The 20,053-nt window shown below is 49.4% G+C and overlaps 8 protein-coding genes and 1 pseudogene across 9 annotated transcripts in view; 4 read left to right on the top strand and 5 right to left on the bottom strand.

The window, feature by feature from the left end:
- Window positions 1-4,068, bottom strand: part of CNA02030 (ubiquitin carboxyl-terminal hydrolase 2, putative) — a 5,378-nt gene extending 1,310 nt beyond the window's left edge. Inside the window, exons 1-10 of the mRNA XM_024656194.1 lie at window positions 2,586-4,068; window positions 2,240-2,535; window positions 2,096-2,185; window positions 1,807-2,040; window positions 1,452-1,752; window positions 1,256-1,386; window positions 1,151-1,202; window positions 956-1,092; window positions 68-895; window positions 1-17 (exon numbers count right to left, since the gene is read on the bottom strand). The exon at window positions 1-17 is cut by the window's left edge and continues 92 nt beyond it. Of these exons, the coding sequence (XP_024511849.1) occupies window positions 1-17; window positions 68-895; window positions 956-1,092; window positions 1,151-1,202; window positions 1,256-1,386; window positions 1,452-1,752; window positions 1,807-2,040; window positions 2,096-2,185; window positions 2,240-2,535; window positions 2,586-3,919 (3,420 nt within the window). The 5' untranslated portion in view covers window positions 3,920-4,068. The remainder of the gene's footprint in view (window positions 18-67; window positions 896-955; window positions 1,093-1,150; window positions 1,203-1,255; window positions 1,387-1,451; window positions 1,753-1,806; window positions 2,041-2,095; window positions 2,186-2,239; window positions 2,536-2,585) is intronic.
- Window positions 4,069-4,226: 158 nt separating this feature from the next.
- On the top strand, window positions 4,227-7,167 carry CNA02020 (conserved hypothetical protein). Its single transcript, XM_566582.2, has 10 exons — window positions 4,227-4,346; window positions 4,438-4,516; window positions 4,648-4,689; window positions 4,731-4,752; window positions 4,809-5,057; window positions 5,113-5,322; window positions 5,375-6,481; window positions 6,544-6,792; window positions 6,841-6,900; window positions 6,954-7,167. Exons 1-10 carry the CDS (start codon window positions 4,283-4,285, stop codon window positions 6,978-6,980), a joined length of 2,109 nt encoding a protein of 702 aa, XP_566582.1. The 5' UTR covers window positions 4,227-4,282; the 3' UTR covers window positions 6,981-7,167.
- A 215-nt stretch (window positions 7,168-7,382) lies between these two features.
- Window positions 7,383-8,825, top strand: CNA02015 (hypothetical protein). Its single transcript, XM_024656050.1, has 3 exons — window positions 7,383-7,476; window positions 7,560-8,420; window positions 8,521-8,825. The coding sequence occupies exon 2, from the start codon at window positions 7,660-7,662 to the stop codon at window positions 8,278-8,280; it is 621 nt and encodes a 206-aa protein (XP_024514122.1). The 5' UTR covers window positions 7,383-7,476; window positions 7,560-7,659; the 3' UTR covers window positions 8,281-8,420; window positions 8,521-8,825.
- Window positions 7,470-9,731, bottom strand: CNA02010 (expressed protein). Its single transcript, XM_024656193.1, has 5 exons — window positions 9,186-9,731; window positions 8,887-9,126; window positions 8,751-8,828; window positions 8,503-8,699; window positions 7,470-8,442 (listed from the first exon to the last, which is right to left on the bottom strand). The coding sequence occupies exons 1-5, from the start codon at window positions 9,602-9,604 to the stop codon at window positions 8,297-8,299; spliced, it is 1,080 nt and encodes a 359-aa protein (XP_024511848.1). The 5' UTR covers window positions 9,605-9,731; the 3' UTR covers window positions 7,470-8,296.
- A 108-nt stretch (window positions 9,732-9,839) lies between these two features.
- CNA02000 (transcription regulator, putative) lies at window positions 9,840-13,000 on the bottom strand. The gene is made up of 4 exons (XM_566580.2): window positions 12,424-13,000; window positions 11,174-12,376; window positions 10,989-11,124; window positions 9,840-10,940 (listed from the first exon to the last, which is right to left on the bottom strand). The coding sequence occupies exons 1-4, from the start codon at window positions 12,651-12,653 to the stop codon at window positions 10,440-10,442; spliced, it is 2,070 nt and encodes a 689-aa protein (XP_566580.2). The 5' UTR covers window positions 12,654-13,000; the 3' UTR covers window positions 9,840-10,439.
- Window positions 13,001-13,223: 223 nt separating this feature from the next.
- Window positions 13,224-17,053, top strand: CNA01990. Of its 2 annotated transcripts, none has more exons than XM_566578.2 (11): window positions 13,224-13,483; window positions 13,534-13,636; window positions 13,689-13,900; window positions 13,956-14,295; window positions 14,355-15,158; window positions 15,207-15,397; window positions 15,458-15,663; window positions 15,725-15,869; window positions 15,926-16,372; window positions 16,429-16,688; window positions 16,742-17,053. In XM_566578.2, the coding sequence occupies exons 1-11, from the start codon at window positions 13,232-13,234 to the stop codon at window positions 17,019-17,021; spliced, it is 3,240 nt and encodes a 1,079-aa protein (XP_566578.1). In that variant the 5' UTR covers window positions 13,224-13,231; the 3' UTR covers window positions 17,022-17,053. The 2 variants fall into 2 exon arrangements, with proteins under 2 accessions (XP_566578.1, XP_024514121.1); XM_024656049.1 differs by having other exon boundaries at window positions 15,204-15,397.
- CNA01980 (expressed protein) lies at window positions 16,664-17,543 on the bottom strand. Its single transcript, XM_024656192.1, has 3 exons — window positions 17,226-17,543; window positions 17,059-17,173; window positions 16,664-16,987 (listed from the first exon to the last, which is right to left on the bottom strand). Exons 2-3 carry the CDS (start codon window positions 17,160-17,162, stop codon window positions 16,876-16,878), a joined length of 216 nt encoding a protein of 71 aa, XP_024512048.1. The 5' UTR covers window positions 17,163-17,173; window positions 17,226-17,543; the 3' UTR covers window positions 16,664-16,875.
- CNA01970 lies at window positions 17,099-18,711 on the top strand (annotated as a pseudogene).
- Window positions 17,703-19,294, bottom strand: CNA01960 (glycerophosphodiester phosphodiesterase, putative). The gene is made up of 4 exons (XM_566575.2): window positions 18,760-19,294; window positions 18,598-18,694; window positions 18,210-18,547; window positions 17,703-18,162 (listed from the first exon to the last, which is right to left on the bottom strand). The coding sequence occupies exons 1-4, from the start codon at window positions 19,239-19,241 to the stop codon at window positions 18,051-18,053; spliced, it is 1,029 nt and encodes a 342-aa protein (XP_566575.1). The 5' UTR covers window positions 19,242-19,294; the 3' UTR covers window positions 17,703-18,050.
- Window positions 19,295-20,053: the final 759 nt, after the last annotated feature.

The following is a 20,053-nucleotide window of genomic DNA, read 5'->3' as shown; positions in this document are numbered from 1 at the left end:
AGCATCCTGTTGCAAACCTACTTAACAGTCAGTCCTTGACCAAGTAAGAAAGTCGCCATGTACTCACCAAATCGTAGACCCGAACTGAGCGTTTCTTGCTTGCGAGCTTGAGGCCTTGGTGGGAGAGATGGAGGTGCACTGGGCGACTCATACTTGTCCTCTGGCTGCGTAAGGGCCAAAACTTCTGCCTCCTCCTTGCGCGTCTGACTTGGAGACCCCGCAGGCGTCGTCAGCTCCAGATGGGCAATTTCTGTAGCTGTACCCAGTGACGGGCTTTCAACTTGATCAGCTTGCGTTGTCTCGACCCTGGAGCCAGTCCCCAGCTCAAATTCCAATGCACTCTCGCTTTCAGATTTACCCCTGGTAGCATTATTGCCTGATCCTTCGGCCTGTTTATATTTTACCCGTTCTTCACCAGGGGAGCGAGAATTGTCTCTTTCTCTATCTTGATTACCCCTTTTCCCGAGAATGGTAGACGTGCTGGAGGTGTCGCGGGATCGAGTACTTGACGATTCTGGAGATCGAATGTTTTCTTTATCTGCGTCCAACTCCATCTCCTCTGTTATCTCGTCCTGTTCCAAAGGTATAGGAGTGCCCGTCAGGTCTTGTCGGGGTGATTCAGGTGGTGAGGCGAAAATGGTCGACGAAGGCGAAGGAAGAGTGGTGAGCTCTGGTACAGATGGGATGCTGTCCAGCAAGTTTGGTGTGATTTGAGCAGAGTCTGTGGCTGTGGCGGTCGAAGCAGAGAGTTCCGTCGGCGGTTCCTGAGTCTGCTCAACCATGCTATCTATTTCCGGTCTTGTAATGGCGAGATAAGCCAATTCTTCGTCCGGGCGGACAGCGGGGAGTTCCGTTTTATAGAGCTGGAGGAAAAGAAGCCGAAGTTGGCGTACGACTAGAAGAAAAAAGTTAGCTATTGATACACATGATGGCGAAATTGTATCAGCCAACTCACATCGCTTTGCTCGCTCTACTTCTGACTTTGAAGTCGGCACGATTTTGCTCTTATCCTGTTCAAAGATCAAGACGGCTTCTCTAAGGGGCTTAATGGTGTACAAGTATTGCAATATGGAATTGAGATAACAAGTGTTTCTGTGCAAATTTATTCACGCCTTCAGTCACATCACTTCATGGTTTTTGATGCACTTACCCGATGTTTTGCAATCCTGCAGGAATATCTTTTCTAGCGGGTACATCAGGTTCTGGATAGGAACTTTAGCAACTTGATCGATCGAGTACATGGCACGCAGCTTACCTCTTGAACCGGTTTGCAAGAACTGCTTCAACCCTGGCCTTTCTTCTCCAGGAGCATCCGCAATGACGGAGAGACACATTCTATAATGGTCTGCTTTCCCAGGGTATTCGTTGACGGCCATCTCATATTGCCTAGACCGGAACAGACCGGAACATCAGTGAGTAGATCAAGTGCGATAAGAAACAAAGAAACTTACATGATCAACCCGTCATCGACTGCATCCCGCGGGGCACTTAACGCCTCATACGCTTCCTGTACACTGACAAAGGTCTGTCCCTTCTCCCCCATACTCTTTAGCTGCTCGCTTCTCCTGTCTTTGCCGATTAAGACCAGCGCCCTATTCAAGTCCTGACGTTGCTGAGAAGAAGTCGAGGCCTGGATGGCGGATTTGTGCATGGAGAGGATATAATCGTCAGGCGCACCTTGAGGAGGTATAGAAATGTCTTCGGCGTGTTGGCGAGTGTATCCAATCAGACTATATGCCTTTAGCACTTCATCTGTCATTTGGGCTTTATCAGTTCACGCCGTCCTTTCGAAATCAAATTACCGACCGTCTGTATACTTGTCCAAACTCCTTTCCACTGCTACCTTCAACTCCAGACTACTCTTTCCAACCACAGACGCCTCTGAAATTCTCTCTAGCGCGCCAAGGTACCGAGGTGTATTATGCTCGTCAAACATAATTTGAAGATCATAGGCGGTTTCAAGAGTTTCAGCAGTGTCATACTTGGTGACGCCCAAAATATGACATGCTTCACGAACGTTGTCTGGAAAGGGAGCAGTAGCTGTCATGCTTGTTAGACGAAACATGGGATGCTAACGAAAAAATAAAGTACGAACATGTTGGATATTGTGCAAAAGGCACTATATCATTGATGGAAATTTCCAAGGGTATCGCATCCATATATGGCGGGGTAATTGCTTGCAATTCTGCGGCAATGCTTGTCGGTTTATAGCTGGTATCATGACAAAATTACGACTCACTATTTCGCCTTAGGAACGCCAACAAATAGAGTGTCACCTCGATCCAAACCCTCAACATGTACTTATCCATTTTCGCCATGTTGCCCGCTTCGTTTGCAATTTGTGCAGCACTTCCAGACTCGCTACCGCCTTTAAAAGGACCCACGCGTAAACCATCAGGCTCCTGTTGACAGGCGAAGCCGATATGATACATAATATGCGAGGAGGCTAGCCCAGCCCCGATCTTTGACTGGAATTTGGCATTATTGAGATTTACCCAGCCTCTTTGGCCCTTGAAGAGAGGGTTTATCAAAAGCCTTGTGAATGTTTTCAGCGATGTTCTCATTCTAAAGCGGAGCATACTCACGTGGCAATTAGATTCCAAGCCTCATTCACGCTTTGCACACCATCAAGACCAGGGTTGGGATTGCTCATTTTTTCTGCTGTGAAAGCGTTCACCAAGCCCACAGGAAGCTGTCCTGGAACCAATCCTTCATCTACTGATATCCAAACATCGGAGGAGTCACTGAGAAACAACCTGGACGGTGAATGGGGGAGGTTGAATGATTCCCATGATTCTTCGGGATCAAGCCCCACCGTGATATGAGGAAAAACGTTCAAGTGTTCTTCAACTACAACCCTATCGATGCGTGCCAACTTGCTGGAGGGAAGCAAGGTGTTGAATTGGTGAAAATGATGGTGTTCCTGCGGGGCGACAAGCCTCGAGTTTTGAATACCTACGAGCCTCGCCCACTCGTCTCTCCTCTGTTCACGCGCCTTCTCAAAACTCTCAATGTCAGGATAAGCTTTTTGCTCGATGACAGAAGCCTCCCATTCTTCCATGCTCTGAAGCCCCGGAGGCAAGCCATGCCCCGCCTTGATCTTTAACCATCCCCAACAGGTGCTACAGAAATACCAGTGCTCCGAATCATCTCCATCCCCCGGAAGCGCTTGGATGATATCTTCGAGAGTTGCAATACGGGGCGAATCTTGGGCAAAGGGGTTGTTCGAGGCGAAAACGGGAGTCGGTCTTTGTGACGGTGGCGGAAGCGAGGCCTGACCGGCAGCGACCTGAGCGTGAGTTTGAGAGTGAAACTTCTTAGATGGAGGAGGCAGTGCTTCTATATATGGCCTAACGAGTTCGTGCTCATGGGCAATTGCTAGCCATCTCCGTGGAAGTACACCAGGTCCCAACTGAGGCATTGAACTTTGACTAGTTGACTGATCAATTTCCATCTGGTCATAAGATTCGAGGTTGGATTGCCACGCATTGAAGTCTTTGGCAGTGAACTTTGAGTCCACTTGCATATCACCGTCCTCTCCAATATGCTCAGCAACTATGCCGGGCGTATAGGGGGGTGGATCATCTTCTGGTGGGTCGATGACAGCCTCTGGAGGCCTATATGGTGCCTCAGGAAGACCGATTTCTGGCTCGTCTACAATGACTGGAGAATCAGCATGCTCAGAGATGGAAGAACTCCGGTGTGGGATGCTGGTACTAGAAGAGTCAGCCGGAAGAGGCATAGTGCGATATCTGGTGTGGGACGAGCCTGGAGCGCTCCGCCTCGTTGATTGAGACTCTGGCGAACGAGGGCCATGGGGGTGAGAACGAGGAGAGAAAGCTACTGGAAGAGTTCCGGGACGGGTAGGAGGGCTTGTCAGGTTGGATGTGGGAGGGGAAGGAGAGGAGTATTGAGTCATGTCCGCGATGATGTCGTGAGGGCTATGGGGGGCTGGTGGAGGGGAGGTAGGAAGGAAGACAGGTTGCGGCGAGTGGCAGAGTTGACGTAAGGCAAGGAGCGGCTATATAGACAGAAGCAGCTGGGCGGCTGGGTGTAAGGCCGCTGCAGCTGTGGTTTTGGTGACAACGAAGAACGAAGCAGCCGCGCCACGCTCACACAGCCGTTGGCGTCATCGCGTGACATCCACGTGTCTGACGTTCAGCGCCCTTACAAATTCCTTATTTACTTATTAAAATCATAAGATAGAGTAGAGTAAAGGATCGGACGCGCACAAAGTAACGAACACCAATAACCAAATAACCAGCAGCACCATCCATAACCTATGTCTACCCAGTCTGGTAGATCAACAACTTCTAAATCCTCTAGCAGGAAGAAGCCGCTCTCTTGTATGTACTTTACAAGTAGTCCCATCTCCACCGCCGCACACCAGTTTACCGGCAACGTAGAATGGATGCATGCTAAATTCCAACAACATAGGTGCAGAATGCAGACGCCTGAAGCTCAAGTGCGAGTTGGTGTTCCCATGTAGACACTGCGTCAAAAGGGGCTTGGCCAGGTAAGTGGCGGTATACTGTAGTTGGTCCTTTTGAGATCAACATCACCGTTTACTCGCTCCGTCGCCACCTTTTGAATGAAGGACATTGATCTTACACTTGTCTGTGACTTGCTGTTGACCCGTCATCACAGTATCTGTCCAGAGGGAGAACTCGTAAACGGATCTCGCAGGACGTGAGTTCTCTCAGCCTGTATATAGCTCATATAATACGCAGCAAGATTCTAGCCAGTACGGAGGTATGCATGATTATCTATCCGTGTTCTATTCAAGACAACAAATTGACACCACATAGGACCTTCACAGCCGCATTGCAGCCCTTGAGGAAGCTCTGAAAACTGCGACTTCATCCCAACATCCGCTTCTGCAAGACAGTCTATATGCCAACAGGAAAGAAATTCGGCAAAGGCGAAGCTCCTCCAGCTCTCCTGAATCAAGCATTCAACTGCCTTCGGATTGTCTCACCAGCTTCAGCCATTTGACGCTAGGTGACGACCCCCATTTCTCAAGGTATTACGGCGCAGCAAGCAGCGTATATCTTTCAGTGAGCAAAAAAGTCATCTTGCCTTGTACCCTATAATGACAACAAAGGTTCTCAGAAGCAGCAGTCGATACCGGTGTCCTGTGAACGGTTCGTCCCCTCGGATGAATCTGTTGCACCTCGCCAACCTCATGCCATTTCAAATGATTACACCGATCTGTTCCCTCCTTTTTCTTCCGTCCATAGTCAGCTTGACATAGATGGCATTTTTCATCAATATCTCCCGCCACCAGAAATTGGCCTAACGCTGGCGGAAGTGTACTTTCACGCAAGTACCCATACTTCTTCTCCACGATGCTCCCGCTGACACCACCTCGCAGACCTTTGGATGGTTCACCAACATTGTGCAGCGCCCGTCATGGAATGATGTATTCTTTCATCATGTCTACCGCGAGTCGGCATCTATCAGAAGCAACCCCGTTAAGCCGCAAAGGCTAGCGGTCGTACTGCTCGTTTTTGCTCTGGGAGCCCTCATGGATCTCAGTAAACCACCACATAATGAAGAGGCAAGACATTATTTCAATGGTGCACGAGCTTGCTTGTCCCTCGACCCCTCCCATTCTGTCACCTATGTGCAGTGTATCTATCTCTATGGTTCATATCTAATGAATCGCGGGGAAGACACTTCTGGCGGAGACACCTTTTGGCCTCTGTTGAGGATGGGTATGGCCGTATGCGAGGCTATTGGTCTTCATCGTGATGGCAGTAACTGGGGCCTGGAGGAAGACCAGGCGATGGTGCGGCGTATAGTTTTCTGGGAGATTCATGGATACGATGTCCTGCAAAGTACCGCGCTGGGGCGCGGTATGTGCATATCAGATGCTTCGATTGATTGCCAGGTGCCACTCGCTGAAACTGACTCTGGCTTTCACGCCAGGGCGTATGCTTTGACCAAGATTTGGTCCCAGATCAACGAAAAGCAAGTGCGCATCAAGCCATTCGTCTACTCTGAGGTCGCCGAAATCGACAAGGCTTTGTGTGCATTTCAAGATGATCTACCATACCACCTGTCACCATCTTTGCCACCCTCTCCAGATGACCTCACCAATCTCGCCAGACACAAGGAGGCTTTCCAGCGAAATACCCTCCTGTTATATATCAATGAGGCGAAACTTACATTGCATCGAGGTTGGTTCATTCGAGCTCTTAGAGAATATCCAGACGAGCCCCTTTCAAGCCCGTTTAAACATTCATATCTATCCTGCTTGGAAGCCTGTAGAGGCGTCGTATTCCTTGTGCGGAATATGCTCATCCTGCACGGTCAACTAATTCACCGACGATGGCACTTTTTCTTTCATCTCTTTGCGGCTTGTGTCTGCCTTGCGGCGGCGGTGATCCGAGCGCCGGCTTCTAGTTTGGTGCGGTCTATCCTTACTGAACTCGAATCTGGGATCAATCTTTTTAAAATAGCTGATAGAGAAGAGCTTGTACGTCTTTGTGTTGCTTCATTTTTTTTTCCTCTTGACTCAATTGCTGATATTTGCGATAGATCACCGTCAACAGACTTCGAGAAAAAGCAGTGCGGGCTATGCAGAACATTTCTTCTGCGTCTTTTAACGAATTGGAGACGGAAACGGAGGATTTGGACCTTCTGGGGGCGAGAACAACATTGAGGCGAGCTGCACCGAAAGTCTCAACGCACGAGCAGTCAGGGGTTATACCCCTTACTGTCCCCCTATTTTACGAAAATACGTCTATACCACCGAATGCCGAGAGAACAGAAACGATGACCGCCATGGTAAGTGATCTGTCAATAGGTAGATTGTTAACTAAACAAATCATTCAGCTTGATGTCGATGATATGAACCAGGGCAATCTCGAATGGAATGATTTCGATATGGATACTGTACGGCCCTTCTCTGCTATACCTTCATTAGTCGACTGCTAACGACATTGCAGTTTCTCAGGGAAATTGGAGCAATTTGACGAATTCCGGAGCTTGCATATAAAAACAGGCTGGTCGTTATGTTTGAATATCATCCCGTGTTGAATGTAATAAGTATAAGCACTGCTGTAACCGCTGACAGTGGACAGAACTTGAACTTGCTGTAACATCTTGACGCGCTGTTATTGGTGCCGGTGTATTCTCGTGATATGGCAGAACAAAGACATGCAAATGACCCTTTCGCATCGTATCTTCATTCCCTTTTTCTAAATAGTGTCTGGAACATTTTCTTTGCTGCCGCTTTTTATGATCGACGACGTTCGTCAAGAACTGGGTGCGTGACCTTTAACTTCCTCCGGAGTAAATTAACGAATTACGTAACTGGATATACTTCGATTCGAAGGTATTTGTCGCGACTTCCCTTCGTTTGCTTTCGTTCACGATTTTATTTCGAGGATTATTGTCAATACTCATCACTACCTTCGCCATAAGCTTGTCGAACCAAGGCAGAAGGGTAGCATTCAAGGATTTGAAAAGGTAGTAAGCAAATAATCTAAGCCGGTCATTTGCCATCAGTAACAAGTGCTGATGCTGATGTTCTCGTCCTACTGGACCAAAAGGATACCACTCCCAGAGTAATCCTTAGTACGGTACTGTGTGCAGTCGTCGTAATCAGTCCATGATCATCGCCTTCTGATTTACCAAAACCCTCGCGTAAACATGCCTCCAAGCAAAGGCCATGATGCCGCACCTCCTCCCAATTGGCCTGCTTCCGTGATCTACTTGTCTAAACCTCGCCTTTCCCCGAAGTTTCCTCCTTCCCTTCTCCCGTTCATTGCGTCACCCAGTTTTACACCCCAAACAACCAAACATCCGTCTCATGTCCAGATCAAAAAGATTGCTGAAGTCTCACATCCCGCTTATGGACAACTGGGACTTTTCGCCAGACAGAAAGTCAAGGAAAACGAACTCGTTATCCCGTATCTTGGTATCATCCATGTCACTTTCACACCTGACAACGGAAGCGACTCCATCCTTGATGAACATTCTGAAAGCGACTACGATTTGTCTCTTCTTCGACTGTCTTCCTCTGACATCAGAAACCCCTTCCCTGGGCAGCATATATCGATAGGTGTAGATGCAGCTCGAGAGGGTAATGCAGGGAGATTCGTTAATGACTATCGAGGAGTCAAACCCGCCGGGCCAAATGCCGAGTTTCGAGTTGGTAAAGGTGAAGGCGGGGAACTGAGAATGGAGATTTGGAGTCTCAGAGGCGGCATTGGCAAAGGCGATGAGGTGCTGGTCAGCTACGGCAAGGGATGGTGGGGGGCAAGAAAGTAATGATCACATTGTATCATCATTCCCATTCCCATTCCCAGCCGTGCAGCTCGTCTTGTTGCGCTGTCCAATCTCCGCCTTTGCGACGTTGCCGTTTCATTGCAAAAGTCCCTTGCGCACGGCCTACTGTCAACTCATATTCTGTGGGTACCTCCTGCTCTTCTCCTGCTATCGGTCGTCAGTTCCAGATTCACAGGTGTTTAGATTTTGAGACTGCTTACTGACCTTGTTGTTGTATCACAGCCACGTTACTCTCACCCATCAAGTGCCTGGCTCCGTCCACAACAAATATTCTCTTCTCCCTGGGCGCTTGTCGCGATGAGACACCGGACGATTCGCCCTGGGCACTGGGTGGAAGCACCGGCAGACTGGAATGAGCTGTCAAGTTAGGTTCCATGACCACGAGTTGAGTCGAAAGTCCCCTGCAATGTCATCCTCAGTTTGGGCTTGATAAGCTGGTAAACCGTGCGTACGATGGGTCGATAGAAGAGAAATGATTGGCTGTCTCTCTGGCGGCAGCAAGTACATTGAGGTAATCAGAAATGCAGATACTGTTTTCAAATGGATGGTCAAGATCCTATCGAGTATATATGCTTCGGGGTGGCTTACCTGGCGTTGAATTGCTTGCCACTGCTGCACCCTGGCGAATTGCCATTCTTGTCTTCTTTTACTTTGTTTTCTTGTAGTTCAGTGTCAGTAGACGACACCATGAACAGCTCCGCCACATTCCATAGGATCACTAAACCGGGACAGCCATCCAACGTGTGGCTATCAGCGTTGGCCTGCCTACTTTGATTCTTCGAGAGTAGAGTGAGGAGTAATTGAAGGTGTTTCGCAGAGGGACAAAATCTATTCAGAAGGTTATCAGCCGTGCGTCTCTGCATAAGAATAAAAAGCAGGATATTCACCTCATATCAATCCTCTTCAGCTTTTGAATGACGCTCATCCACCCTCCGTGCTCACGGAACCATCTCTCATCCTCACTTTCAATCGCATCTTGAAACGCTGCTTTAGGTCCCGTCACTAGGAGAACCCTGGTAGGTGTGTTTAGCGCGCCTTTTCCATCGTGTTCACCTCGTGTCATATTTTGGCTGTTGCTGCCTTGGCTGTTGCTGCCATGTCTTGCATTGGAAGCGCAGTCTTCTCTGGTAGCGTCATCTGCCAGGTCAAGGTAACGGAGTGCCAAGTGAAGAGGAGACGTGGGCGGAAGAGGGCCAAGAATGTAGCTGGGCACGGGGAGGGTGTGCGGCGGCCCTGGATTAGGACCGGAAGGTGGGATAATGGAGGATAGGGGCAGATGTAGTGGTCTCGCTTCGGGAAGGACCATGCTATCCCGATTTGAATCTCGGAAGAGTGAGATCTCGAGTGTGTCGGTTGTTGGTGTTGAGTCTGAATAGTGACCCAGGTGACACACCTTCCCTATTGTCTTTGTTTACTTGTACTTGTACAGTCGGGTATAATCTCGTACATAGAACGAAAGATCAGAACGATCCCTCAGTAAGCAGTGGTGGGTGCGACTCGACTGAATCGGCTTCCAACGCGCACGCGTCGACGCGTCGTTGTCAGATCATTTCACAGAAAAGGAACAAAATAAAGAGGTATGCCAATGATACATAATTCCATAGTTCTATCCAATACGTATATAGTCGCACAACATACGAGTCAAAAGAACTATTCGCTAGTGAAATATTGCAGGCCACGACTTGAAGCAGATATAATTGTCAAAGAAAAAAGAAAAACGAAAATGACCAGAATTCTATAAACATGCAAAGATTAATGTGGATTATCTAGTCGTGCTAGATATGAGAAGGTGCAAATGTTGAGCAAGCGTGTATCTGTGAAGTGTGGGATGGGAAATGAGGAGGGTGATGTAAAGTAATGAAGAAGGACTGGAAAAGAGATGAAAAGTATGAAATAGCAATAAACGGATTAGACGTGATATTTTTGGTTATAACAACAACTTTCAAGATTGACCAGAGACCCAAAAATAATAGAGGAAGAGGGTGTTTTATACACATGACGTCTTCTTCTTCTTTTCGTTTGCAAACTTTCCTCCGCGCAGAATAATGCCCTCGTTGCAGTAAAATCTCGCCGAGATGAAGCCTCATTCTTTTTAGAATTGACACAATTGGCCTGCGTGACTATCGTTTCGAAAACCACTCTCATGAGTCCATCCGGCTCATGATGTCCATGGGATCCTCAGAGATTGCACTGAACAACACCGCATCCCTACCCTTTGTGACAGGCTGCGGCTGAGGCGGGGGATTAGGCCTTGCTTGCGGCTGAACTTTTTGTGGCCCAAGGGCGTGATTAGGGGCCGGTTTCCCATTGATGGGATTAGGGCCGTTGGCGGGACGGGACTGGTTAGGCCACGTGCCCATTCTTGGTAAAGCATGGTGATTTTGTCCATGACCACCTTGGCCAATGACGCGACCCTGGCCGGCACCATTAATGGTATTAGTAGCCTGAGAAGGGATGGCATAAGGAGCTCCGGCGGGTCTTTGAGGGGCGCTGACACCGGATGTGACACCACTAGAAGAGGGGGGATTAGGTCGAGCACGAACTGGAGGAGGAGCAGGAAGTGAAGGAGGATGTGGGTGAGTTCCATTTTGGAGCATTCTGAGACCATAGAGACCATGTTCTCCAGAATTGAGGTAATGATACTACTGTCGTGTCAAGATTTGCCTGGTTATGCACTAATGTAAACATACCTTGAGGCCGTTCATCTGCCTGTAGCGTTTAGTACATCCAGCCCCCACAGCACAAACAAAAGGTCTGTTCCTCTCCTCTGCCTCTTCAAGAGTTAGACCGAGATCGACCGCGTCATGGATAGCGAAATCACATTGACTGTGAATCTGTTAGCATTCTCTTCAAGATCACGCGACCTGAAACGTACCCTTTTTGCTGATGATACTTGAGTCCATTGCTTTGCTTATATGCCTTGTTGCATCCTGGATTGGGACATCGCCATGGTTTATGAGAGGAGAATAAACTCGGTTGCGGGAGGGCAGGCTCTGGGAAAACCTTTGGGGCACTGGGCGCAGCAGCACCGGTACTCGTGCTTGAGGGTTGGGCTGCAGCCGCAGAAGTAGTGGCATCTGTCGCTGCAGGTTTAACTTCTGCTTCTCCCTCTTTAGGGGTGGTTGTCTCTGTTGTTTTTGTACCTGGGGGCACAGTAGGAATGCCAAGGCTAGATACAGCGCTCGCAAAGAGAACACCAGGAGCCACAGCTGTGGGCATGTCACCCTTGGGTTCATCTTCCTTCCTACCTGCGACTACTTCATTGAAGGCCCTGTCGAATCTCTTTTGCTGTGCGGCCGGGCGCATAGCGTTGGTACCCATGCTCATGAAAGCGGGACGAGCGGGATTAATCTTTGGCTGAAGGAAAACAGGAGAGGGTTGAGTTGAAGTGGTGGGGGTGGCAAGTGAGCCGTCAGGCGGAGAAGATGATGATGATTGCGTCCTGGTAAGAGTAAGATTGGAGGCCTTGACCATAGATTCGCCTTCGGGAGGAGATTTAAGGACGTCGGAAAGCTTGAGTGGGGATTTACCGACTGAGTCAGTTGGAGTTTTACTGGTAGGCAAGGGATAGCTTGGCACCGGGACTGCGGCAATGGGGTCCGGAGAAAGACTAGATTGGGAAGAGCCAGGAGCAGGAGGCTGGGCAGGTTCTTCCGGTACATCATCGAGGTCGAGATCCATAGCATGGGTGACGGGAGAAAAGCTATCCTCGGGGGGCATATTAGGGTCGGAAAAAGGGTGGCAATCCTCCACGTGTTCGAGGAGAGAATGCAATCCCGAATGTGTCTTGCCACAACATTCATATGCCTTGGTCAACTCTGCGTCAGAGCGAGCCATGAGACCTTGGACTTGGGAACGGTTGTACGAGGTGCCGAGAGACATGGGTTGGAATGACATGGAGGCAAAAGATGTGGAAAGGTTATGGGGGTCTCGAGAGCCGGCCACTGCTGCAGCGTATGATCGACGATGGTAGCTGGATGACATGGAACCTGGCAAACCGAACGCCTGGGCCGAGGCGGCAAATGAAGACGGTTCCATGGTGACAGAAGTGGAAAATGGGATGACGGGAGAGTCGCCGCTGCGCAAGGTAAGCATCGACCGAGATGGCAACTGGCGTAAACTCACCCGGCATCGCCGTAGAATCTGGCTCCAAAGCTGCCCATCATGCCGCCGTTGCCCCACTTGACACTGCGGGGCTTGCCTTCGAAAGAGAAGCCGCCGCCGTTGGTGAAGCTTATGCCGGTCATGGCACCATATGACATGGGGGAAGCACCCGTCCGGGGATGGGCGCCGGCATGTGGATTGGAGGAGCGGGTCGACCGCGTGGGCACCGGCTGGGGAGGCGGCGATGGCATGGTGAAAGAGTCCCGGCTATTTGATTAGAGGGTGGCGGAAGAGTGCCTCTGTTTTAATTACAAAGATGTTTGTGCTATGTTTTGATGGTGGGTCGCCTCGGTAACCGGGCAAGGAGTGGGCGGCGACGGCTGTTCCTAGCTGTTCCTACTACGTACGGCGGGCTTGGGCTGGGCGTGATGCTGCGGAGGGAGGGCGTGAGGGTGGAAGGGCGTGCGCTGGCTGGGTAAAAGCGGACTGGAAGTCGCGGGTGGAGTGGAGCGGGTGGCAAGGGCGGCTGGGGAGGCGGGGCGGGCTGCTGGTGTGTCTGTGCGGTGCGGGGAGTGGGGGAGGGGAGGAAGAGTGGGGGAGGGGCGCACTAGTGGCGGAGTAGTTGGTGTTTGTGTGTGATGGCAACAAATAAAAGCAGGCTGAGCAACTTGGAAGGACCCCAATAGGATGCGCCCATTCCGCTTCCGGCCATCCTTCCCCTGGATCCAGGGTCGGCCCCTTTTCTTCCACGTCACCACTTGCACCCGGCCGTATCTCATCGTCTCTGTCTCGCCTGTGCCATCTCCGCTCTACCCACACACCCGCCGCGATGCTCGCCCCCTACCACCTCCAGCCCCTCATCCCGCAGCTCCGCCCGGCACCAGACCTCCTCCAGTTCGATACACAGCACAGCCTCGCGCCCCGCTCCTCCTCGCCTCCCCAGTCGCCCGTCCGCAGCAGTAACAACAACAATGAACACAGGGAGATCAGATGCGTGGAAGGCTACGGCTACAATCTCTACGTCGGAGCCTCTGACGGTACAGTGGAGTGGTGGGTCTGCGAGGGATCAATGTATCCGCAGGTTGGTCACCCCTTGCAGTCTTGCTCCGCGAACTAGCTTACCAGTTGTAGGCAAATGGGTGGGTGATGCGGCATAAACATACTCTGTTCCCTCGCAGGCCAGTCAGTAAGATGTACATCCTCCCAAAGGTATCCAAGCTTTTTGTGATATCCGGTGGGTGACTTGAACACGCAAAAACACTACTTGGCCAGCTCACGATCCATAGACGGCACAATGCATGCGCTCACTCTTCCATCCTTGGAAGTCGTTCCAAGTACTATAATACCGACCATGCGAGGTGTAGTGTCCGTTATACTGAACGATGACGAGCTTGATTATGGACAGGGGTCAGAGGAAAAGACGGATATGACTGTCGTCATTGTTCGTCGACGAGTTCTTGGGATCTATAGGCTTGGAAACAGGCTTCAATCCATTAAAGTTTGTATTCTTAATCACTGCAAAACGTGGCTTTTATGTTGATACTTTGCAACAGGAAATACCGCTTCCATCAGCTCCCACTGCCCATGCTCTGTTCCAAACCTATCTCTGTTGTGCGCTGCTCTCTCCCGAGACATCTCAAATAGTCAACTGCGTCGTCGACCTATCAGATGCGTCACTCACAGAGGTACTTCCCGTATCCCAAGTACCGCCTTTGGAAGGAGAAGGAGGTGAAGGCCAGGAAGCAGTGAATGCAAACATCGTGGTAATCCCTGACGAAAAGGAATTCCTCGTCACTAGTTATACCGGAACATCAACGATGGGCGTGTTCTTAAACGGGCAGGGTGATCCAGTAAGAGGAACGATCACATGGACGAGTCACCCATTGTCGATAAGTAAGTTCACTCGCCTCATGATCCCATTGTCCTGCTGCCTCGCTGACATTGATGGGTAGCTGTCGAGTCAAATTGGATCATAGCTTTACTTTCTGACCAAACCATATCTATCCACTCCCTATCAGATTTGGACGGCCCCGCTCAAGTCATATCGCTCCCACCTGGAACAAACGCTACGTCTTTGAGTTATTCTCCTTACGGAGTGAGGGTCAGCGATGTGTTTAGCGGAGAAAAATTGAAACCCTCCAAAATGAGGTTTTTGAGCGGCAAGATTGCCCCTACGGTTGAGAGCCCAGCCACTGTTGAGGAACATGGTAAAAGACAAGGAGACTCGATAAAAGAAAAGGAAGATGATCCACCTGCAGGGTCCGGGCTCACACCCCCGTCCTCTCCCAAGCCAACTTTAGAACATACTGCAGACAAGTCTCCTGCATTTATAACAGCAATGTGTGAAACGTTTCTCGTCACCCCATCCTCCATTCTTTCACTCATTCCAACTCCTGACATCATGCTTCTCGAAAACCTATGTGAAGAACACCAGCTGAGTGAGGCTGCATCGCTGGTATCTGATATCCGCCGTCGCTACCGCAAGGGAACTATTGAACCATCGCCTTCGCCTATTGACACCCTCAACGCTTCACATCTCATTCGTTACTTGTCCCTCGTCCTTGCTTCACATCTCACACTGTCTGCATCATTTGAAAAGGCTGCAGAGTACTGGGTCAAGGGAAAGGTGGATCCGAGATGGGTCGTCCGGTTGTTTGAGGGGTTGAGAGGAAAGATGATCGGCTCAGAAGAAGAGGGAGAGATATTCTCTGGATTGGCAAATACTTTTATGGACATGGATTTGGTGGATGATTCGAGTAAGCGACTCAAGGCGCCGTCTACAGGATGCTAACGGAGAACAGTAGCCTCATCCATCAAGAGAAACTACTCTCCTCACCTCACTCCATCTACGTCTCTCTCCCCAGCATCGACTGATCTCCGACAAGCGTTGGAAAACGAAGCCAACAAGATGCTAGCAGAAGTATTGTCAAAAATACGCGGCACCCGAAGAAAAGGTGGAGGTGCCAGAGGTTTGGATAGTCGGAAAATTGACATGGTAAAAATAAACATTCTTGCCATACGTTCCTACAGCAATGAGCTGACACGCATGACTCAGGTGGTCGACACTACACTCGCAAAATTGCTGACTTTGCTTGCCAATGATTCCCAGGAGCCTACAGAGCAGCTGTTAGCGCTTCTATCTTCCTCAAACGATATCATCATGTCCGAAGTGGAACCTTTCTTGGAGAAGAGAAAGTATGTCCTCGCAAAAGTCAAGGAGAAGAATGGAGAGTGGGGAAGAGTGCTGGATATATTACGAGAGTATGTCGAAAATTTCCAATGTTTTCCGCCATTATCACGCGAAACTGAATCGTTTGAGCAGATTGGTGGAAAGTGGAGACCAGGACCCCATGTGCAAAGATCCTGTGCAAGAAGTGGCCTTGGCTCTGACGAACGTTCAAGATGTGGATACATGGACAGATCACGTGCTATGGCTGACAGCGAAAAGACCCGAGAAAGCCCTTGATGTGAGCGCACCACTTTGGACGAACTGGCAAGAAGAATCTGACCGATATCTCATCAGGTGATTATCAACCATCCTCCAGCCACTCTATCCCCCGCGAATTTCCTTCCTCGTCTCCAGCCCTATCCCGAAACGCATCAAGCATACCTTGAACATATTGTAGTCAAGCAGCGGTCTCCATCTCGAGATCTGCATCAACAACTCTTGTGCTCCTTGCTCGACGAAATTCAGCGTACAATAGTAGACGATGGCGTCAAATACCATTTGGATGAACTGCAAGAAGAGTATAAGAAGGAGACTGAAAGGATTGCAGGGATCAAGGGCAAGGAGCGGGAAACGTTCATCTACTTCTTTGCTCGCCTGGCACCAGACACACCCATAAAGAGGCTGAGACTAAAATTGGCCTTCTTTTTACACGGCTCACCCTTCTACGACATCACTCAAGCAGAGCAGCGACTTGAAGGGATGGAGCGTTTGGTATATGAGAAGGCCATCGTCTACGGAAAGGTATTAATTTACGCCATCATGTATTTTTGAATAATACTAATGACGCCAATTTACAGTTAGGGAAGCATAGGCCAGCCCTCCAACTTCTTGCGCTCACCCTGTCTGATCCGTTGAGCGCACAGACATACGCAACCGCCTCGGGCGAAATACTCCCACCTCGTCTAGCTCGATCTGCATCGTCCATCAGCGGTATTGGGGCACTCGAGGCTTGGGCTACTTTGGGAGAGGTTGGCAAACGGAAAAAGGTCAAAGATGACGGAGGAAAGCTGGAAGAAGCACTAGTCCAAGATCTCTTGGATGTTTACATGCAGGATGGGTGAGTTTCGCCGTTTCCTTTCATTTCGATATTGATGCTGAGATCAATTTCAGCACACCACTTTCCCTTCACTGTGCATCTACACTTCTAAACACCCTTCCTCATCTTCTTCCGCTATATCCCATCCTCGGATCAATGCCCGCATCTTGGCCATTAAATATCGTGTCACCGTTTTTTGTTCGTTCCATCAGGAGAGGGACGCATAAACGATGGGAAGGGATGGTGAGAAAGGGAATAGCACGAGGAGAATTCGCAGAGGTTGAGGAAAGATGGCTAGAAGAGATGAGAGGGATGGTATTCTCGTATAATCCCATAAGACGGAATCATTCTTAATTACATATTTATTTAACAGATATAAGATTCGACTCACTGCTTGCGCCGACGACTATATGCAGCGTCATTCATCATCATCGTCGACGACAACCGGCGGAAGACGGTCCTTTCTCTCCTCAGATGATCTTCCAAGCTCAGCATCTATAGATGCTCTACAACCCAGTCTATCTCCTGTCTACATCCATTCCAGCACCATATACATACATGTGAGCACTTGCCCGACAGCCCTTTCCATCCGTCGAGCCTTGCTGACCCCCCATCGCAGAGTTATTGCGCGTGGGCAAAAGCCAAAGCCGGGAACCTCAGTCTGGGAGGCAGACATCAGAGAACTCTGGGGAGGTAACGACTTTGAGTACAAAGGTGATCACCTCTTTTCTTTCTCCGGAGCCGTATTAAAGAGCGAACTCAGATATTTAGCCTATGGATCAGGCGAGTTTTGTTCACCCGAATTCCAATAGACACCTCAGACAAGAGGGGTTTTAGAGTGAAAGTGTAGGTTAGATTTAGGGGTGTGGGCTTGTTCGTCCGTCCAAGCGGATGAGTACGTTCGGGAGGGCGCGCGGCTGGGTCTATACGGCACCGGTGGCGTCGTGGCAGAAGGTCCGAGCTATTCCAAGAGGTATTCCCGCTCGCATGTGTGTTTGTGGCGGATGGCGTGTCGTGTTGTGTGGCTTTCTTCCATCCCCTTTCATACTTGATCTCTTCTTCCAATATATAACCATGGCCAACAGATACCCAGCCTCAGACATGGGAAACCCACTGGACACACCATCAGAGACACCCGATACAATTATCCGTACACTCGTATCATAACGCGTAACTCTCCCAAACCCTTTAACAATCTTTTAGTCCGTATGACTACAGCTGACTTCTCCAACTTCTAAGCTGACTCTTTCTGACCATAGTATCAAAATGTCTGAATTACCACTGTACCATATTGTAACACTGTTGTTAGAAATAGCATGAAGCAGAGAATAATGGGTATATAATAATGCTGGGTATTGTTTGCGGTCTTCCCTCAAAGTTTGTCTATTCGAGCTTATAGACCTGTTTGCTTCCTAGGCCCAGCTCTCTCAACACACCAGTAACCGGTCCCTGGTCAAGATTGCGGGTCATCCCCCCGCAAAGGGGTCGCATTAACCTGTTCTTCATTAAAATCTGCAGTGATGATCAAAGAGAGGGACTTACCAGGGCGGGAGGCAAACAAGGACAAGCACTCGCTCTCTGTTCATTCCCTCGAGAGCTGCCTGCACTGCGCCTGCAGGTACAGCACCTTGAGGAAACCTGGTGATCTTTAGTTTTTCTCCAAACTTTTTCTCCAAGGAGGGTAAGAAGGAAGGGTCCTCATTTGTGTCTACCCAGTCCCACTTAATGGGTGCGGCTCGGTCTAAAGACTCATGAGAGAAGGGAGGCGTACTGGAAGAGAGAGCAGGAAGGGCCTGGATGAGTTCTAATCTTGGAGCATTTGAGGGGGAAAGCTTCGCGAGAAGTTGAAGGAAAGGGGAGACAGCAGTGCCCGTTGATATCTGTATACAGTCAGATTTTGAACTGTTCCGAACTGCTGCTATAGACGTACCATAATGATTTTGTCATACCGTTGAGGGTAAATAGAGAATGTCGGTATAGGCCCTCGCACACCAAGCATCTCGCCCTCTTTGGTAGTATGTACCACTCTAGGAGGACTGTCTCAATTCTTGGACTTTTGAAAGGATCATATGATGGTGACTTTTGCGCTCACCTTCCTACCTCTCCCCCACGCACTCGCTTCACTACCATCCGCATTTCCCTTTCTCCATTTGCGGCATTTGGGTCGTTGATAAGTGTGTATGGGCGCTCGATTTGAATATCAGGACTTTTTACCATAACGTGCTGAATCACCACCTCTCCACCTTTCACATCTGCGACCTCCCCATCCAACCTGTAAGGTTTGTCGAAAAACCCATATGAGGAAGATGGGATTTTGATCGTGACGAGTTTGTGAAATGGTGTGAGCGATTTTGATGATTTGAGTTCTTGGTCGGAATATACAGAAGGTGACAGTGAAGGGGAAGATTGGAAAAAGTAATATCCTGCTGGAAGAGAAAGAGAAAGACCTAAAAGTGCGTAAAGCCGTTGGCGAGAAGTTGACTTCTGTCTCGGAAAGTGGGCCGAGGTAAATGGACGAGTATTTGGAATGAAAGAGAGCCTCGATAACGCATAGAGAGACGGCCTGCAAGCCATGTTGGTGGATTTGACAGCCGGAGACGGATACTGATTAGATTAGATATAATCGCCTAAAGGTAGGGAGATTGAATCAGTACGTACAAGGCAAAAGCAACTCTTGCAGCATTACCAGGTATTACGTAATGTGAACCAGTCGGTACGTATACAAATAAAGTACGTCCTACGTATGCTAGTACTCCATGCATAAGACTAGCACATTTCTAGTAAGAGCAAAATCATGCTAGAACTCTAACCCATCCTTCCATTACAGAGGCAATTGGAAGAGAACATGACGCAGAAACAGCAGACAGGTTACATTGAGGGGCGCCAGCGCTAGCAGCAGAAGGAGGGCGGGAAGACCAGTTCGTTACGGGACATTCCAATCGAGTGCGTGCTACTTACGTCGGCCATTTGTCGTGAGTGCTTTAGAGGCTTCGTCTTCGTCTATATCATCCCGACGGGACAAGTATACCCGAGATGATCATTAGCTTTCCACAATGTGATCGGAAGATACTGTCGCCGATTAAGTTTTGTGATGCGGTTCAACCATGGCGTTAAGTCGTACCGGCGGGTTTCTCTCTTGACCAAGACTCATGCTGTCACACATGACTATGGTACTTATCTTGGCATCATGAAATTTGCAATGATAGACCACCGGCGATCACTACATAAACGGTCTGTTATGCCATACCGCCGTTAATATAATGCTTCCTTCGTGGAGGATACAGCGATCAAGATATATGAAGGATCTATGAGCAAAAGTACCGTCAAAGACACACATTTTGGTCAAGCGCACAAACCATATGGAGTTCGAAATGTTGGCGGACTTT

This window comes from Cryptococcus neoformans, chromosome 1 (assembly GCF_000091045.1).
Source record: "Cryptococcus neoformans var. neoformans JEC21 chromosome 1, complete sequence".
In the NCBI taxonomy this organism is placed as follows: domain Eukaryota; kingdom Fungi; phylum Basidiomycota; class Tremellomycetes; order Tremellales; family Cryptococcaceae; genus Cryptococcus; species Cryptococcus deneoformans.
Note: the sequence above shows the minus strand (reverse complement) of the source record. Positions and strands in the feature narration are given on the sequence as shown.

Excerpts from the sequence above, each read along its gene's own strand:
- CNA02020 (XM_566582.2), top strand. The coding sequence starts at position 4,283 with ATGTCTACCCAGTCTGGTAGATCAACAACTTCTAAATCCTCTAGCAGG. Across the intron at positions 4,690-4,730 it reads GTAAACGGATCTCGCAGGAC|CAAGATTCTAGCCAGTACGG; the intron begins GTGAGTTCTCTC and ends TATAATACGCAG. Across the intron at positions 4,753-4,808 it reads AGATTCTAGCCAGTACGGAG|GACCTTCACAGCCGCATTGC; the intron begins GTATGCATGATT and ends GACACCACATAG.
- CNA02015 (XM_024656050.1), top strand. The coding sequence starts at position 7,660 with ATGCCTCCAAGCAAAGGCCATGATGCCGCACCTCCTCCCAATTGGCCT.
- CNA02010 (XM_024656193.1), bottom strand. The coding sequence starts at position 9,604 with ATGGTCCTTCCCGAAGCGAGACCACTACATCTGCCCCTATCCTCCATT. Across the intron at positions 8,700-8,750 it reads TTCTCTTCTATCGACCCATC|GGGACTTTCGACTCAACTCG; the intron begins GTACGCACGGTT and ends ATGACATTGCAG. Across the intron at positions 8,443-8,502 it reads GGCTGTGATACAACAACAAG|GAGAAGAGCAGGAGGTACCC; the intron begins GTCAGTAAGCAG and ends GACCGATAGCAG.
- CNA02000 (XM_566580.2), bottom strand. The coding sequence starts at position 12,653 with ATGCCATCGCCGCCTCCCCAGCCGGTGCCCACGCGGTCGACCCGCTCC. Across the intron at positions 12,377-12,423 it reads AGATTCTACGGCGATGCCGG|CGGCGACTCTCCCGTCATCC; the intron begins GTGAGTTTACGC and ends TACCTTGCGCAG. Across the intron at positions 11,125-11,173 it reads AAGTATCATCAGCAAAAAGG|TCAATGTGATTTCGCTATCC; the intron begins GTACGTTTCAGG and ends ACAGATTCACAG.
- CNA01990 (XM_024656049.1), top strand. The coding sequence starts at position 13,232 with ATGCTCGCCCCCTACCACCTCCAGCCCCTCATCCCGCAGCTCCGCCCG. Across the intron at positions 13,637-13,688 it reads CAAGCTTTTTGTGATATCCG|ACGGCACAATGCATGCGCTC; the intron begins GTGGGTGACTTG and ends CACGATCCATAG. Across the intron at positions 15,870-15,925 it reads GACCCGAGAAAGCCCTTGAT|GTGATTATCAACCATCCTCC; the intron begins GTGAGCGCACCA and ends ATATCTCATCAG.
- CNA01980 (XM_024656192.1), bottom strand. The coding sequence starts at position 17,162 with ATGCTGAGCTTGGAAGATCATCTGAGGAGAGAAAGGACCGTCTTCCGC. Across the intron at positions 16,988-17,058 it reads TATAGTCGTCGGCGCAAGCA|AATACCATCCCTCTCATCTC; the intron begins GTGAGTCGAATC and ends GGATTATACGAG.
- CNA01960 (XM_566575.2), bottom strand. The coding sequence starts at position 19,241 with ATGGCTTGCAGGCCGTCTCTCTATGCGTTATCGAGGCTCTCTTTCATT. Across the intron at positions 18,695-18,759 it reads CGTGGGGGAGAGGTAGGAAG|AGTGGTACATACTACCAAAG; the intron begins GTGAGCGCAAAA and ends CAGTCCTCCTAG. Across the intron at positions 18,163-18,209 it reads CTTGTTTGCCTCCCGCCCTG|GTTAATGCGACCCCTTTGCG; the intron begins GTAAGTCCCTCT and ends AATGAAGAACAG.